The following is a 17,996-nucleotide window of genomic DNA, read 5'->3' on the forward strand; positions in this document are numbered from 1 at the left end:
GATGAATGCAAGCTGCATGGATACAGCATTAAGTCTACCAACTTCATAGCAAAACATGGGCAACTAACCAAAGAAAGATTATGGCACAGGAGGCCATTCAGCCCATCGTGTCTGCAGCAGCTGAGAAAACTAGTCGCCTAATCTAATCCAACCTTCCAGCACCTAATCAGTAGCCTTGCAGGTTACAGCACTTCAGGTGCATATCCAGGTACCTTTTAAAGAAGGGTTTCTGCCTCCACCACCGATCCAGGCAGTGAATTCCAGACACCCACCACCCTCTGGGTGAAAACGTTTTTTCATGTCCCCTCTAATCCTTCTACCAATCACCTTAAACCTGAGGCCCCTGCTAATTGGCCTCTCCGCTAGGGGAAACAGGTCCTTCCTATCTACTCTATCAATGCCCCTCATAATTTGTATACCTCAATCAGGTCCCCCCTCAGCCTTCTCTGCTCTAAGGAAAACAACCCTAGCCTATCCAGTCTCTCTTCATAGATGAAATGCTCCAGCCCAGGCAACATCCTGGTGAATCTCCTCTGCACCCTCTCCAGTTCTTCCTATAGTGTGGTGACCAGAACTGTACACAGTACTCCAGCTGTTGCCTAACTAGCATTTTATACAGCTCCATCATAACCTCCCTGCTCTTATATTCTATGCCTTGGCTAATAAAGGCAAGTAGCCCATATGCCTTCCTAACCACATTATCTACCTGTGCTGCTGTGCCTTCAGTGATCTATGATCAAGTGCATGAAGGTCTCTCTGACCCCCTGTACCTACTAGGGTCCTACCATCCATTGTATATTCCCTTGCTTTGTTAGCCCTCCAAAAACACACCACCTCAGACTTCTCAGGATTAAATTCCATTTGCCTCAGTTCCGCCCATCTTACCAGCCCTTCTATATCATCCTGTAATCTAAAGGCTTTCCTCCTATTTAAGACACCAATTTTCATGTCATCTGCGAACTTGCTGTTCATACCTCCTATATTCACATCTAAATCATTAATGTACACTAGAAACAGCAAGGGTCCCAGCTCCGATCCCTGTGGTACACTGGTCAACAGGCTTTCACTTGCAAAAATAGCCCTCGACCATCAACTTCTGCCTCCTGCCACTAAGCCAATTTTGTATCCAATTTGCCAAATTGCCCTGGATCCCATGGGCTCTTACCTTCTTAACTAATCTCCCATGCGGGACCTTATCAAAAGCCTTGCTGAAGTCCATGTAGAGTACATCAACTGCTTTACCCTCATCTACACATCTAGTCACTTCCTCGAAAAATTCAATCAAGTTTGTTAGACACGATCGCCCTCTAACAAAGCTATGCTGACTATCCCTAATTAATCCCTGCCTCTCCAAGTGGAGATTAAGCCTGTCCCTCAGAAGTTTTTCCAAGTTTCCCTACCACTGCAAATCTCCTCTGTACTCTCTCCAGAGCAATTATTACCTCCTACAATTAAAGGCAATCAACACAAATATGCTCCAAATGTTCAGCGCCCTGACAATCTTTCAGCTGTTTGATCTTTATAATGCATAGGATTTTTAAATGGTTTTTGAGTAAATTGTTTTGCACTGAGCATGATAGGTTACAAAGCCTGTGTTACAAAGCGGCATGTGACATACGTGGAAAAATATTAACAAAAATTATGTTTACCTAGGATTTACAGTTCAAATTACATCTTAAAATATGAGACTCCATTTATTTATTCTTAGCAAATATACAGTGGCCTTCATGTGAGCCGTTTTATTACATCATAGCTGGTTTTGACAATGGCAGTGTCCTGACAATCAGCCATGTAACTGATGCAGGATGAGTTACACTGAAGCAACAACCTAGACATCTTGATTTCTCTAATCTTGCAGTTTGCTTAAGTTCCCAGTACTCATGCGCTATAAGCTAAGAAATACATTGTTATAAAAATGACAATCAGGCAGGTGATTCCCAACTTCAGCTTCCACATAGAGATTTTGGTTTGAATAATGTTTCAAGTTGATTTGTGAAAAATCCTACTCATGCATCTTGATCAGTAAGTAAATGTGGAGATTAAATGATCAGAATGTTCTGGAAAATGAACGGTGGCAGCAGATATTATGCAACGGTATCATTAAAAGTGGTGAGTTCATGGATCATTGATGATCTAAAAATAAATCCAAATATCAAAAGATGACTCAACTAAAGCAAGAAAAGGAAAGGAATAAACCTCAGACAACGGCGCTAGTTGCTTTTTCGTGCAATGTTTTATTAACATTTATGGATAATGCAACTCTTCAAATGGTCAATGTCAAAAGATAATGTCTATTTGCAATTTATGCTTCTTCTTCCCAGAAAGTTAAATGACAACTGGGTAATCAAACTTGTATTTTTGCATGAAAACTCAAGTTACTAATTTACAAAAATTAGTACAACAGATTACATAAATAAACTAAATCACTTTAAACAAGCCCTGTACAGAAAACCAAAGTACATGCACTTTGGTAGGACTCCTGCAGCTGATGGAAAAACTCTCCCTGGACTTCTTAAAGCACTTGTCTCCTAATTCGCTTTGAATCTTTATTATACAGTTCGCCTTATGCAGGACTGATCACAGTCTGTGGGATTCCTATTGTGTCATAGCATCATTCTCTTCTAATAATATTTGCTTGTGGAACTAAACTATTTCAGTAATGCAAGTGCACGTTACAATAGTGGCATTTAAAATTTATACAAGATGCCATTAATATCTGGTCATTTTTGTACAAAAATGGGTTTTCCATATACATCAGGATAAGCAACACACTAAACAGGGACATTACTTTCCATTATCCTGTGCATAAAGACAAGAAAGCCATTCTCCCCCAAAAAAGCCCTATTGATTCTTCAATTCAGTTATATTACAACTGTAACATTTTAATTTCATGGTTTAAAAAACTGCAATTTCCAGCGTGTTTTATTACACTGCAGCATCCTTACTCTCTACATCCTATAAATGCAACATTGTCAATTGACTGAATACTGGAGCTTATATTCCATGCAGACCAGGTCTGCATTTTACCACAGAACTCCCCAATATTCCATCAGGATTTCAGAGTAGTCTGCTACACACTGACCACAGACATACTGCTGTAGGGTTGCAACAAAACCAACTGTCATTTAAGCGGCAAGCTGTGAAGTCAAAAGGTTTTTTATTAGGCACAGATTACATAGCGCAGTGTCGGAAACTGGCAGAAATGTGGCGAGTGGCTAGTGCGCCCACACACAGTCCTGCTGCTGTTCCAATCGACTGTAGAGAAATCAAAAACAGCCAGCTTCCCAAAGGCAAAATGCTTCTTATTCAAGACCCCATGTCATTGGACTGGTGGGTCATTCCCCACTTTAAAATATTTTTAAAAGCACGGAGGTACAAGGTGGAGGCAAGAGTTGATAAAAAGGGAGGTACAGAGTAACTCCATAAAAAAATGGAAATAAATTGATGGCTTTTTTTTTTAAATGGATGAGATAGTAAATAACTCCATTGTACAGAATACTTAACTGCTGCATGTCTCCAATTAGTCCCATAGACTTGATATGTTGTAGTATAAGGCAATCTGTCCATTAAAGATGTGCAGTAAATTAGAATTATTTTTATAAGCAGTGACAATTTGCATTGCAAATTTTTTTTTTTAAAGTGGCCAATTTCCCCTTCCCAAGTACACAGACCCTGCAACAAACTGTGAACAAATACTCTGAATTGCTAAAATACACCACTAGGTGTGCACATAAACTGAAATCATACATCAGAAAAGGAAATAATTTTGATTAAAAAATAATTACAAAAAATGAAAAAACTTGAAATTCAATACAGCTAACCCAGATGAAGCACAAACAACGTGACAGAAATCAGGGCAAGGATTTAACGCTTACAAAATGAGTGAAAGCAGCAGCAAAGCATTAAAGTTTAAATAACTTATTTACCATGCTAAGAACAGATCCTTAAAAAAGGTTAAGCCAACAGACACAAGATACCAAATGCCAGAAGTCATACCCTAAATACAGTATAGTTATAATTTGTTTCTGAGCATGGTAAAATCTTTTCACTTTAAAAATAGCGCAATGGTGCACACTCACAAAAGAATTTAAAAGTGTCCAAACCCTTAAAGATTAGCAAAAAGAAAGAAGCCTTTCCTTGAACAAAGGATAGGAAGCAGTCACGTAGAAGTATTAGGTATGGCTATTTTGAATTTCCCCACTACATTCTGAAGTACAATTTTAAATGGTTCACTGTTTGGTACAGCTAGCTAATTCTACATTACATCAATACTGGAGCACAAATTGATGGAAGTTGTACACTAGCCAACACTTTCACCAGTGCTGCGAACTAAAACAGCCTGACGGCATATGGGACATGTGGAGTTTTCAGACAACCAGCGATCAATACAGTGAACATGATACTCGTGAGAGCAGGGAAGCTTGCGCAGCTTGTTTCCTGCAGTGTACTCACTAATGCATACACTGCAGGTTTTAATTGCATCACTTTCCCCAAAATTTCTTGTGGACAAGTTGTCAATCTGCTCTTTAGTCAGTCCCCTGGGCTGATCATCCTCGTCTTCATCATTTAGCAGGAAGAAATGGGCAAGCCTAAGTATAGGCAAAGTACCACTTTCTTCAAGGCCAAACAAGCCTCGAGTTTGCTGACCTTCTCTTCTCCTAGCACCAGGTATGCTATCTGTTTCACTGCCATTTCGCTGTTCCCCTGCCTGTTGCTCGCCCATTCTGCCTTCAGAGGCCATGCTTGGGGATTCACTTGTGCTGTTCTGCGATTCGGAGACATCCTGCACTTGATTTTGGCCCCTGTTGCTCGATTCAGAATCACTGTCACTGTCCACAAAGGAACTCAGTTCCCCACCCATCATTATCCGGCGTAGTATTGTTTGGAGGGCAACTGAGGCGGCCTCTCCAAGACCCGAATCAGAAATCCTGCGAAAAGGAATTCGAATGGTGCTGACGTAAGTTCGCACCCCTGCTCGCTCAGAGCGAGAGAATGTGCGTCTGAGCCCACCCCGCTCACTTTCATAAACAACAGTGTTGTCAGATGTTTGGGATCGTGACCGAGTCCTGTTAGCTATACTATCTCTATCTGCATTTTCACCAGGTCTCACCCTTCTCACTTGCAGATCTAACATAATGGTAGGCGGTCGGCGCCCACCTACAGAGGGATCACCAACGACAGCTTCTGAAGAATCAGCAGTTTCCTGGGAAGGCTCTCGAGGTTCACTTGGCTCAGATGCAGAAACATTAGTTACTTCAGCCTGCACCTCACTTCCAACCCGACTCTGCCTGGACACCACATGCTGTCTAGTTCTGGAACTTCCTTCTGTTCCACTTTCTGAAATGGATCTATCAGACCTCTGGGAAGACCCCTGACGTCGTGATCTACTAACCCCCTCACCAACTGTATGCAAGGGTGACCGACTTCGATTGCTTCTTGTTCTAGAAGACCTTCGGCGCTCTGGGCTTCTGCTTCTACCACTTCTTGAGCGACCTTGATGAGCCTGAGTTTCAAGCTCTCGTCTCAAAAGTTCATACCTGTTTTCATAGGATAATTCCCCACTTGGTCTTCTACTTTGCCTTGTTACAGTGGATTCAGACCTCTCGGGTTCACTCTGGATATTGTCTTCTGCTACGGTCATTGGTGGAGCTGTTACAGCATGTGGTGGTTGTGCTGCTGTTGGTGGGGGTGTGTTCATATTCCCTGATGGTACCGGTGTCACTGCTTCTTCTGCTGCTGGCACTGTTACTGCTGTGTTTGAAGTGTCCATGGGTTGCTCACTTTCCATCTCAGCACTTTGATCAATTCTACTCCGACTTACGTTAATTTCCAAGCTGAATCTAAAATCACCACTTGTTGGGTTTGTACGACTGACCGCTCTCCATGACCGATTCCCACTTTGCCCACTTCTCGTCGTGTTCCCCGTCTGTCTAAAAGCATTCAACCACTCCAGAAGAGAATCTCCACTTGACCCTTCTTCTGAACCCTCAGCACCTACAGGGGCAAAACAAGAGAAACCATCAACAACAAAAACATTATAGTACATTTCCCGTGTAGGGCCCTTTGGATTCTTTGAATGATATGAATCCTCCACACTATTGGAATAAAATCTAGTTTGATTGTTCAGAATTGTAGAAAGAGGGGTAATTCTGCACATGCATCTGTACAAATTCTGTAACAGCTCTCCATTCAGTTCCATTCCTTTTCCCCCATAGTCTTCAATCTTCCCCCCAAATATTTATCTCTGTGGATTCTGCCTCCAATGCTCAGGCATTCCATGAACTAACAAACTTGTGCAAAAGTAAAAAAAATCTAATTTCTCTCTATTCTTTTCATAATTACCTTGTATCTATGTCCTCTAGTAATTGAGTCACTGCCCAGTGTTAAGATTTTGTTCTCCCAATAGATGAAAACCTCCCACTTTTGAAATGTCTGTTCATGAGAAACATTATGTTGAGTACACGTAATGATACAATGCTGTAGATAGCTGAAGATAACCTCAAACTGATTAATAAGCTTCCAATTCTAAAAATCTAAGTCCCTGCGGAGGCCTGGAATGGCTGGGGCAGTGGGCGGGGGCAGTGAGGGGGTGCTGGGTTAGAGAAATGATAGTGTGAAGGGACAGCAGAATGAGCCACAAAGACAGACTGTCAAATATCAAATCAAGACACTAATCTTGATCAGACCTGCCTTATGAACACCTGATTGAGAAATGCCTAGAAAGCTGCATTCAACCATCTACTTGGCCATCTGCTTTGTTAGATATGTGTCTTGGATCTTTACATCACAGGTTTGAGGCATAGTAATTTGGGACTTTGAGCAGGTGAGAAATAATAATCCTCCCATCAGACTGGCATGCCAACAATGAACAGTGGGGCAATTTCCTGATCTGAATAAACAAATGGAAGCAACTTTTGGTAGCAACTCCAAACTCGCCTAAATGTTTTATTTAGAATATAAAGTAGACACGTCTAATCTACCGCCTGTAAGTTCACTAAATCTATTACTAAAGGCAAAATGCTGTGGATGTTGGAAATCTGAAATATAAACAGAAAATGACTCCTGCCTTCAACCCCATCATAGACTTTCCCTTTCATCCTTCCCTCCCCTCCTTTCCTGCTTCTGTACTTGCTTAAAACCTATTTCCATCTCTAACTTTTTCCAGTTTTGACAAAACGACACAGACCTGAAATGTTAACTGTTATTTCTCTCTTTACAGATGCTGCCAGACCTGAATATTCCCAACATTTTGTTTGTATTTCTACTAGCTGATTCACTACATGTAGCAACAAATTTAACCTGGTATGTTTATTATTTTGTAGTATGCATCCTGATGGCTTTTGAGAGGTCCTGCTCCATTTGCTGATAATGTGACATTGTCTAGTCATACATAGGTTAATTTACCCCAGATTAAGACCTGGAAGTCTTCAACAGTTAACCAGATCATCCTAAATTCTAAGTGTTTGATGTGCTCGGTGGACTTTTCTGTTGTCCATCTGATACAAACACAATCCCCTATAATTGAACAGCCCATCCAGACAGGGACATACCCATTATCATTGTGACCACCGTGTAGCAAAGGCCCGGTCAATCCTTACCTGTTGACAAAGGAACATTCATTGGTTGAGCAGTTTAAGTTGATGGAATCTCAAACAAAGTTTGAGAACCACAAGGAAGGTGGCCAAATATTTGTAGGTAGCTTTTCATTGAAAAGCATTATCTCAATAAAAAGAAAAGCAAATCTGAGTAGCACAAACCAGCCAGCTAGTTCAAAATAATGCTCTTAAGAACATTAATTGATTATGAACCCAACTCCTGGACTGCACTAATTACCTGCTGCATGGCCATGCCAGTGGGACTCCAAGGTGCTCTGATGAATCTGTCATCCAATGCAGATAAACGTGGGCATCCTTGATGAGTTGTAAGTACAGACAGGCACTTTGTAAAACCTTGGGTGCCAGTGTGGCGCCAAATGGTATGTCCTTATACCAACAGCTTTGTCTTTTGAAACTGAACCAGAATCTCCAATGACATTCCTAAATAGCGATATAAAATTAGTCATCTTTCACATCCACAGCTGCTAGCCTGTCTCCTATTGCCTGAATAATCTCAAGAACTGTAACCTCCTAGAACTTTTCTGAGGAATTAATTTAGAACCCTGAAGTCAAGTACTGGGTGCAGTTAACCATCCACCCACGCTTTCTGGCTAACCACAAAATATTTGGTGCAGAAGCCAGTTTTCTTTCCATGCTTTGCTCCCCAAAGTCCTTGAACATGCGATAGCCTCCCAAATCTGTGCCCTTCTTCCTGCAACTCCATGTTTGACAAACTTCTTCAATCAAGTTTCTGTCCCTGCCAAACAGAATCCTCGGACTATGGACCATTTTTCTTCCCTGTCCTCTCTGCAGCCTTTGACAAGGTTAGCTGCAATACTATAAATGAGTTTGGGAGCTGAAAACACACAAGGACTTTGGAATGGAAAGGGAGGTTGGGGATGGGACAGTAGTTTGCAAAGACAAAAGGTGGGTTAAAGATTATTTTTTGAGGAATGGGGAATTGACACCAGGTCTGAAACAAATTGGACAATACTTGAGGAAAGGGTACCAATTACAATGTCAACTAGCATGGGGCCCAGGAAGGAAAGTTAGCTGATCAGTTGTTTAATAGCAATGGGGAGTTTAGGGAGTTAGGTGGAAAGTTAAAAGACAGGACCTCTAGGGTTGTAATCTCGGGATTACTCCCTGTGCCACGTGCCAGTGAGGTTAGAAATAGGAAGATAGTGCAGCTAAACACGTGGCTGAACAGCTGGTGTAGAAGGGAGGGTTTCAGATATCTGGACCATTGGGATCTCTTCAGGGACAGGTGGGACCTGTACAAGAAGGACGGGTTGCATCTAAACTGGAGGGGCACAAATATCCTGGCTGCGAGGTTCGCTAGCATCACTCGGGAGGGTTTAAACTAGTGTGGCGGGGGGTGGGAACCAGAGCAGTAGGACAGCAAGTGAAATAAATGAGGGGGAACTAGTAAATAAGGCCAGTAAGACTAAGAGGAAGAGCAGGCAGGGAGATGTTGCGGAGCACAGCGGGACTGGTGGTCTGAAGTGCATTTGTTTCAATGCGAGAAGTATAACAGGTAAGGCAGATGAACTTAGAACTTGGATTAGTACTTGGAACTATGATGTTGCTATTACAGAGACTTGGTTGAGGGAAGGACAGGATTGGCAGCTAAATGTTCCAGGATTTAGAAGCTTCAGGCGGGATAGAGGGGGATGTAAAAGGGGTGGGGGAGTTGCATTACTGGTTAAGGAGAATATCACAGCTGTACTGCGGGAGGACACCTCGGTTGGGTCATGCAGCAAGGCAATATGGGTGGAGCTCAGGAATAGGAAAGGTGCAGTCACAATGTTGGGGGTTTACTACAGGCCTCCCAACAGCCAGCGGGAGGTAGAGGAACAGATATGTAGACAGATTTTGGAAAGATGTAAAGGTAACAGGGTTGTAATGGTGGGTGATTTTAACTTTCCCTATATTGACTGGGACTCACTTAGTGCTAGGGGCTTGGATGGGGGCAGAATTTGTAAGGAGCATCCAGGAGGGCTTCTTGAAACAATACGTAGATAGTCCAACTAGGGATGGGGCCGTACTGGACCTGGTATTGGGGAATGAGCCCGGCCAGGTGGTCGAAGTTTCAGTAGGGAAGCATTTCGGGAACAGTGACCATAATTCCATAAGTTTTAAGGTACTTGTAGATAAGGATAAGAGTAGTCCTCGGGTGAAGGTGCTAAATTGGGGGAAGGCTAATTATAACAATATTAGGCAGGAACTGAAGAATTTAGATTGGGGGCGGCTGTTTGAGGAGTGGGAGTGTGGGAGTCTTTCAAACGTCAGTTGATTAGAATCCAGGACCAGCATGTTCCTGTGAGGAAGGATAAGTTTGACAAGTTTCGGGAACCTTGGATAACACGGGATATTGTGAGCCTCGTCAAAAAGAAAAAGGAAGCATTCGTAAGGGCTGGAAGGCTAGGAACAGACGAATCCCTTGAGGAATATAAAGACAGTAAAAAGGAACTTAAGCAAGGAGTCAGGAGGACTAAAAGGGGTTGAGAAGTCATTGGCAAACAGGATTAAGGAAAACCCCAAGGCTTTTTATACGTATATAAAGAGCAAGAGGGTAACCAGGGAAAGGGTTGGCCCACTCAAGGACAGAGAAAGGAATCTATGTGTGGAGCCAGAGGAAATGGGCGAGGTACTAAATGAGTACTTTGCATCAGTATTCACCAAGGAGAAGGACTTGGTGGATGATGAGCCTAGGGAAGGGAGTGTCGATAGTCTCGGTCATGTCGTTATCAAAAAGGAGGTGGTGTTGGGTGTCTTGCAAAGCATTAAGGTAGATAAGTCCCCAGGGCCTGATGGGATCGACCCCAGAATACTGAGGGAGGCAAGGGAAGAAATTGCTGGGGCCTTGACAGAAATCTTTGCATCGTCATTGGCTACAGGCGAGGTCCCAGAGGACTGGAGAATAGTCAATGTTGTTCCTTTGTTTAAGAAGGGTAGCAAGGATAATCCAGGAAATTATAGGCCGGTGAGCCTTACGTCAGTGGTAGGGAAATTATTGGAGAGGATTCTTCGGGACAGGATTTACTCCCATTTGGAAACAAACGGATTTATTAGCGAGAGGCAGCATGGTTTTGTGAAGGGGAGGTCGCGTCTCGTCTCACTAATTTGATTGAGTTTTTTGAGGAAGTGACGAAGATGATTGATGAAGGAAGGGCAGTGGAGGTTATCTATATGGACTTCAGTAAAGCCTTTGACAAGGTCCCTCATGACAGACTGGTACAAAAGGTGAAGTCACACGTGATCAGAGGGGAGCTGGCAAGATGGATACAGAACTGGCTCGGTCATAGAAGACAGAGGGTAGCAGTGGAAGGGTGCTTTTCTGAATGGAGGGATGTGACTAGTGGTGTTCCGCAGGGATCAGTGCTGGGACCTTTGCTCTTTGTAGTATATATAAATGATTTGGAGGAAAACGTAGCTGGTCTGATTAGTAAGTTTGCGGACGATACAAAGGTTGGTGGAGTTGCAGACAGTGATGAGGATTGTCAGAGGATACAGCAGGATATAGATCGGTTGGAGACTTGGGCGGAGAAATGGCAGATGGAGTTTCATTTGGACAAATGTGAGGTAATGCATTTTGGAAGATCTAATACAGGTGGGAAGTATACAGTAAATGGCAGAACGCTTAGGAGTATTGACAGGCAGAGAGATCTGGGCGTACAGGTCCACAGGTCACTGAAAGTGGCAACGCAGGTGGATAAGGTAGTCAAGAAGGCATACGGCATGCTTGCCTTCATCGGTCGGGGCATAGAGTATAAAAATTGGCAAGTCATGTTGCAGCTGTACAGAACCTTAGTTAGGCCACACTTAGAATATTGAGTGCAATTCTGGTCGCCACACTACCAGAAGGACATGGAGGCTTTGGAGAGGGTACAGAAGAGGTTTACCAGGATGTTGCCTGGTCTGGAGGGCATCAGCTATGAGGGGAGGTTGGATAAACTCAGATTGTTTTCACTGGAACGACGGAGGTGGAGGGGCGACATGATAGAGGTTTACAAAGTTATAAGCGGCATGGACAGAGTGGATAGTCAGAAGCTTTTTCCCAGGGTGGAAGAGTCAGTTACTAGGGGACATAGGTTTAAGGTGAGAGGGGCAAAGTTTAGAGGGGATGTGCGAGGCAAGTTCTTTACACAGAGGGTGATGAGTGCCTGGAACTTGTTGCCGGGGGAGGTGGTGGAAGCAGGTACCATAGAGACGGTTAAGAGGCATCTTGACAAATACATGAATAGGATGGAAATAGAGGGATACGGACCCTGGAGTGCATAAGGTTTTAGTTTCGGCAGGCATCAAGATTGGCGCAGACTTGGAGGGCCGAATGGCCTGTCCTGTGCTGTACTTTGTTGGGTCAAGTGAGCAGGATGTGGGTCTCAATGAGAAAACGAGCTCAAAGAGGGCAAAGAAGCCTTCTTAATTTGTCTTTCCACCTAGAAATATGTACATACATCGCCAGGTCTTTATTCCTGCACCTTTTTTAAAATTATAGATGAGTGATGAGGGTTACAAGGAAGTAGTCAGGGATGGCCTTGTGTATGATTTCCTGTTTATTTCAAAAATGTACATTTAAGTGGACATAAAGGGGTTTCAGCTTACATATACACAGCAGGCAGTTGTAGACACATTCTGTGAGAGGCAAGGGAGGAGACAGCAGGGGCTCTGACACAAATTTTCAGATCCTCTCTGGCCACAGGAGAGGTACCAGAGGATTGGAGGACAGCAAATGCGGTGCCATTATTCAAGAAGGGTAGCAGGGATAAACCAGGTAATTAGAGGCCGGTGAGTCTAACATCAGTGGTAGGGAAATTATTGGTAAAAATTCTGAGAGACAGCATTAATCTCCACTTGGAGAGGCATGGATTAATCAGGGATAATCAGCATGGCTTTGTCAGGGGGAGATCGTGTATAACAAATTTGATTGAATTTTTCGAGGTGGTAATGAGATGTGTAGATGAGGGTAAAGCAGTTGATGTGCTCTACATGGACTTGAGTAAGGCTTTTGATAAGGTCCCGCATGGTAAGAAAGTAACAGCCCATGGAATCCAGGGTAATTTGGCAAATTGGATTCAAAATTGGCTTAGTGGAAGGAGGCAGAGGGTGATGGTCGAGGGTCGTTTTTGAGTGTGGAGGCCTGTGACCAGTGGGGTACCGCAGGGATCGGTGCTGGGACCCTTACTGTTTGTAGTGTACATTAATGATTTAGATGTGAATATAGGAGGTATGATCAGTAAGTTCGCAGACGACACAAAAATTGGTGTCGTAAATAGTGAGGAGGAAAGCCTTAGACTATAGGACGATATAGATGGGCTGGTAAAATGGGCAGAGCAGTGGCAAATGGAGTTTAATCCTGAAAAGTGTGAGGTGATGCACTTTGGGAGGTCTAACAAGACAATGGAATATACAATGGATGGTAGGACCCTCGGGAGTACAGAGGGATCTTGGGGTGCTTGTCCAGAGATCACTGAAGGCAACAGCACAGGTAGATAAGGTGGTTAGGAAGTCATACGGGATACTTGCCTTTATTAGTCGAGGCACAGAATATAAGAGCAGGGAGGTTATGATGGAACTGTATAAAACGCTGGTTAGGCCACAGCTGGAGTACTGTGTACAGTTCTGATCACCACACTTCAGGAAGGATGTGATTGCAAAGGAGAGGGTGCAGAGGAAATTCACCAGGATGTTGCCTGGGCTGGAGCATTTCAGTTATGAAGACAGACTGGATAGGCTGGGGTTGTTTTCCTTGGAGCGGAGAAGGCTGAGGGGGGACCTGATTGAAGTATACAAAATTATGAGGGGCACTGATAGGATAGATAGGAAGAAACTTTTTCCCTTAGTAGAGAGGTCAATAACTAGGGGGCAGAGAATTAAGTTAAGGGGCAGGAGGTTTAGAGGGGAGTTGAGGAAGAATTTTTTGACCCAGAGGATGGCTGAAATCTGGAACACATTGCCTGAAGAGGTGTTAGAGGCATTCAAGAAGTATTTAGATGAGCACTTGAAACGCCATAACGTACAAGGTTATGGGCCAAGTGCGGGGAAATGGGATTAGTTAGGACGGGTGCTTGATGGTCGGTGCAGGCGCGTTGGGCCCAAGGGGCTGTTTCTGTGTTGTAAAACTCTATGACTGGTCCTAAACAGAGAACAGGGAGGAGACAGTAAGAGGAATCTAAAGCTAAAATATGAGGCCCTGTGATGGGATAAAATTGATGTAGCCAAGGTGGAGTCAGCTTGCAGCATCCAAAAGCCAGTATCCAGATTTAGAGACAGTTGTATAGTGTAAGTGGATCCAGGAGACATTCAAGTGGCAGAATAGCCGTGCTACTGAAGGTTGTCCAGTGGAATCAAAGGGATGAGGAGTGGAGAGTCAATAAGAAACCAAAAGAGGCTGATCCAAGAGAAAAGTGAAGGTGCATAGTGGTCCAAGGTGTTGGCAGAGCACAGAAGATCCAGTACAATAGGGGAGTAGCAGTGGGAGCGAAACCCAAGGACCAAGAGTAGCAAAGTAAGGGGAGCCAGAAGAGGGAGAAAGATAAATGCACACGATCAGTGAAGATTGCAAGATGATCCAAGAAACAGCTGTAGGAAGACAAGGAACACACACAATAGGGTACAGAAGTAAGAGCTTGAGAAGCCAGCCCAGCAAAGGGTGACAAAGGAGCTATGAAAGATGTGTGAAGGACAAATGCATTGTTACAGGAAGTAAATGGATGGTAGCAAAAGGGAACTTAATCATTAATTTACAGCAGGCACATTCAAGTTTTTTGCATCTTTGTGAGCTGTTTAAATGCATAATATTGAGAATATATCTCAAGCTCTGGATACAAACAGACCTTGATGCCCCAATATAGAATTTATCCACAAATGAAGAGTGTCAAGAACAGCCCCTTCTGAGTCTCTTGACTGACAAAATTCAAAGAAATACAAGCATAAATAGAACTGAATTGCCTGAACATTGAGGGCCAAATTATCAGGCCACACAAGCCACATATAACTCACTGCTGAAGATCCTTGATTGAGAGATACTTTATCAACAATAGCTTTCATTCGTATAGTGCCTTTACTGTAGCAAAACATTCCAAGGTGCTTCACTGAGTGTCATAAAACAAAATTTAACACCGAGCCATATAAGGAGATACTAGGCCAGGTGACCAAAAGATTGGTCAATGAGGTTGTTTTAAGGACCATCTTAATGGAGGAAAGAGCAGTAGCGAGGTGGAGGGGTTTACGGAGGGAATTCCAGAACTTCAAGCCTTGCCAGCTGATAGCCCCATCATTGGTGGCTGTGCCATTAAAATCGGAGATGCTCAAGAGGCCAGAATTAAGACGCGTGCAGATATCTTGGAGAGTTGTAGGGCTAGAGGACATTACAGAGATAGGGAGCAGAGAGTGAGAATTTAAAATTGAGGCGTTTCTTAACCAGGAGTCAATGCAGTTGAGCAAGCAGACAGGTGATGGGCGAATGGGACGGTGCAAGTTAGGATATGGGCAAAACTTTGGATAACCTCAAATTTACAGGAGGGTAGAAAATGGGTGGCTGGCCAGCAATGTGTTGGAATAGTCAAGTCTAGAGGTAACAAAGACATGAACGAGGGTTTCAGCAGCAGACAAGCTGAAGCAGCAACTGAGTCGGGCAATGTTATCGAGGTAGAAATAGGTGGCCTTTATGTGGCCATAGAGGTCAAATATGACAGCAAGTTTGCAAATAGTCTGGTTCACCCTCAGACAGTTGCGAGGGAGAGAGTTTGGTGGTGGGGACCAAAGACTATGGCTTCAGTCTTTACAATATTTAGTTGGAGGAAATTTCTGTTCATCCAGCACTGGATGGCAGACAAGAATCCTAACAATTTAGAGACAGTGGAGGAAATGGTGGTGGGGTAGAGCTGGGTGTCATCAGCATACATGTGGAAACTAACGCTGTTTTCCTGATGATGTCACCAAGGAGCAGCATGTTAATGAAAAATAGGTGGGGGCCAAGGATAAATCCTTGGGGAACACCAAAGGTAATTGTGCGCGAGTGAGAAGAGAAACTACGCCAGGTGATTATCTTGTTACGATAAAAAAAAAATGGAACCAGGTGAATGCAGTCCCACCATCTGGATGCTGGGGAGGCGTTGAAGGAGGATGGTGTGGTCAACCATGTCAAAGGCTACAGACAGGTTGAGAAGGACAAGGAGAGATAATTTGCCTTTGTCACAGTCACACAGAATGTCTTTGATAAGAGCCATATTGGTACTGTGGCAGGGATGGAAATCTGATTGGAGAGTCAAACATGCCGTTACGGGAAAGATGGGCAGGATTGGTCAAGGGGAATTGCAGCTTGCAAGGAACGAGGGGTCAAGGGTGTTTTTTTGAGGGGTGATGGCAGCAGATTTGAAGGATAGGGGGACAATTTCTGAGGAATCTATCAGTTGGGCATCCCTGTCAAACCTGAGCAGGATATATTTTGTTTTACACTGCATTTAGACTATCCAGGTGGATGTGTAGCATGAAACGTTTCTGGTATCGCTGAGGCCTGATGAAACGTTTCTGGGCATGACGAGAATCAGAGGGAAATTGCACTGCTAAATGTAATTTTGATGCCAGGTGTCGGCTGTTGCTGATGTGTCGTCAGCACTGAAATGCCAAAGAGGGTCCTTAGTGCCAGAGTAAAAGCCAGTGAATCTTCCATGTAGTTTGACTGGACTGACAAGACAATAAGACTAGTGACTCTCAGCTAGGAATTGACATCTTTCTTTCAGCACTTCCTGTCAATTTTGTGCTCAATAGGATGGGACACATGATGCAGTTGTTCATTATAGGTAGTTTGAGAACATGTGACAAACAGCAATTTTATGTTTTAGTGACGAGCCTTTTATGCAATCATACAGATCACTGATTTGACTGAGCCAATACATTCTACACAGTACTTCAGCCTCTGGCAAACATTAGTGTCAAAATACTTTTCAGCACTTTTTTGATGGTGTCAGTTAGTGGCAGTATATGCACTAATGATAAAAGCCTAGTTCAACATTATCTGAGCTAAAATGTCAATTTTGTGCTTCAGTTCCCTTGTTAGTGTTTTTAAAAGAACTATTTGGGCAGCTGGAGAACACGATCGATTGATTATTGCTGCCTTATGACCTGATAAAACACTGCTTGTAAATTGGTCAACATCTTCAACTAACTCATAATTCATTTTTGTTTAGGTCACACATGCGCCAATGAGGACAGTATTATTTTGTTAACATTTGTCCTTGGGTTTTGCCAACTGGTGCGGAGAGCCAAATTCTGGAGAAATCCTGAAAAAGAAAAAGTGGACTGGTTGGCTTTGGAAACCCAAAAACACTTAGAAGCTAAACAAACAAGGACCATTTATGGAGAGACTGAAAGCTTTGTCCCACTTGCAATGGATGCCACACTGTCAACACAGCTTTGTTAACTGTGGGAAACAAATAGGCTCAATGGTTTAAGGTGGGACTTAAGGATGATGCAGCAGCATTTACCTCCAGTGTCATGATTGTCACATGCTGACAGAAAACCAGATTTCCCCACATTCAATCTGGCCAGGCATTGGGCCTATATAATGTGGAGAATTCTTAAATGGAGCATCTTATTCTGTGAACACCAGCATTAATGTGTATGGCCATTTCAAAAGTCATAAATATGGTAAAGTTTCACTATCCATTGGAAATTACACAAATTTGGACAGTGAGCTAGAAACAGGATGAGCCTCAGCTTTTATACTTTCCAAAGACAACAGTTTACTCAGAGGAAGAATGGATACTAGATGAATTAGGGGTTTAAGAGAAAAACAGTCAAATGGTTATTTGTCCAAATTGTACTTCAAAACAAGGAGATGAGGGTTCTAGAAGAGGAGAGAACTTTTCGGTTGGGCCCATCTAGGGAAAGAGAACCACACAATACAGCACAGCCCTGTAACATTAACTATCAGGATGCTCAAAAAATGTTGCCAATGTATTTTTATTCTGCACCCTGCACATTTTTTGACCTCATAAGGCACAGAAAAGTGGAAAATTGATAAAACATCTAATTTATAATTGAATTTAAATACTAATGACCATATTTCTGTATCTCACTGTTACACAAGTGGGGCACTTACTGTTTAATTGCTCACCTCTGTTGTCCCCAGAACCTTCACTTCTCCTAGCATCAGGGCTGTTCTGAATGGCACCGTCCTTCACCTGTTGTAGACGCCTGATAAGTTCCTCTTCTGTAATTTCCCCTTCAAAATACAATGAGGATAGGTACAGTGAACACTGCTATTAATTACAACAAACATTCTGGTAACCAGCTTATGACACAGGAGTCACAGTCACTGCGAACCTACTATTATTTTATAATGTAATTTGCTGAAATTTTGAATGTCAATTTTCTCTTTCTGAAGGTGCTGAC

At 43.1% G+C, this 17,996-nt stretch overlaps 1 protein-coding gene across 3 annotated transcripts in view; it reads right to left on the reverse strand.

Moving 5' to 3' along the window:
- Positions 1 to 2,003: 2,003 nt before the first annotated feature.
- Positions 2,004 to 17,996, reverse strand: part of rlim (ring finger protein, LIM domain interacting) — a 54,315-nt gene continuing 38,322 nt past the window's right edge. Inside the window, exons 4-5 of one of the 3 annotated variants that reach the window (XM_068047265.1) lie at positions 17,704 to 17,826; positions 2,004 to 5,994 (exon numbers count right to left, since the gene is read on the reverse strand). In XM_068047265.1, coding sequence (XP_067903366.1) covers positions 4,301 to 5,994; positions 17,704 to 17,826 — 1,817 coding nt within the window. In that variant the 3' untranslated portion in view covers positions 2,004 to 4,300. The remainder of the gene's footprint in view (positions 5,995 to 17,703; positions 17,827 to 17,996) is intronic. The other 2 variants (XM_068047263.1, XM_068047266.1) reach the window with 2 other exon arrangements.

The sequence above is a fragment of the Heterodontus francisci genome, chromosome 15, assembly GCF_036365525.1.
Source record: "Heterodontus francisci isolate sHetFra1 chromosome 15, sHetFra1.hap1, whole genome shotgun sequence".
Classification (NCBI taxonomy): Eukaryota; Metazoa; Chordata; class Chondrichthyes; order Heterodontiformes; family Heterodontidae; genus Heterodontus; species Heterodontus francisci.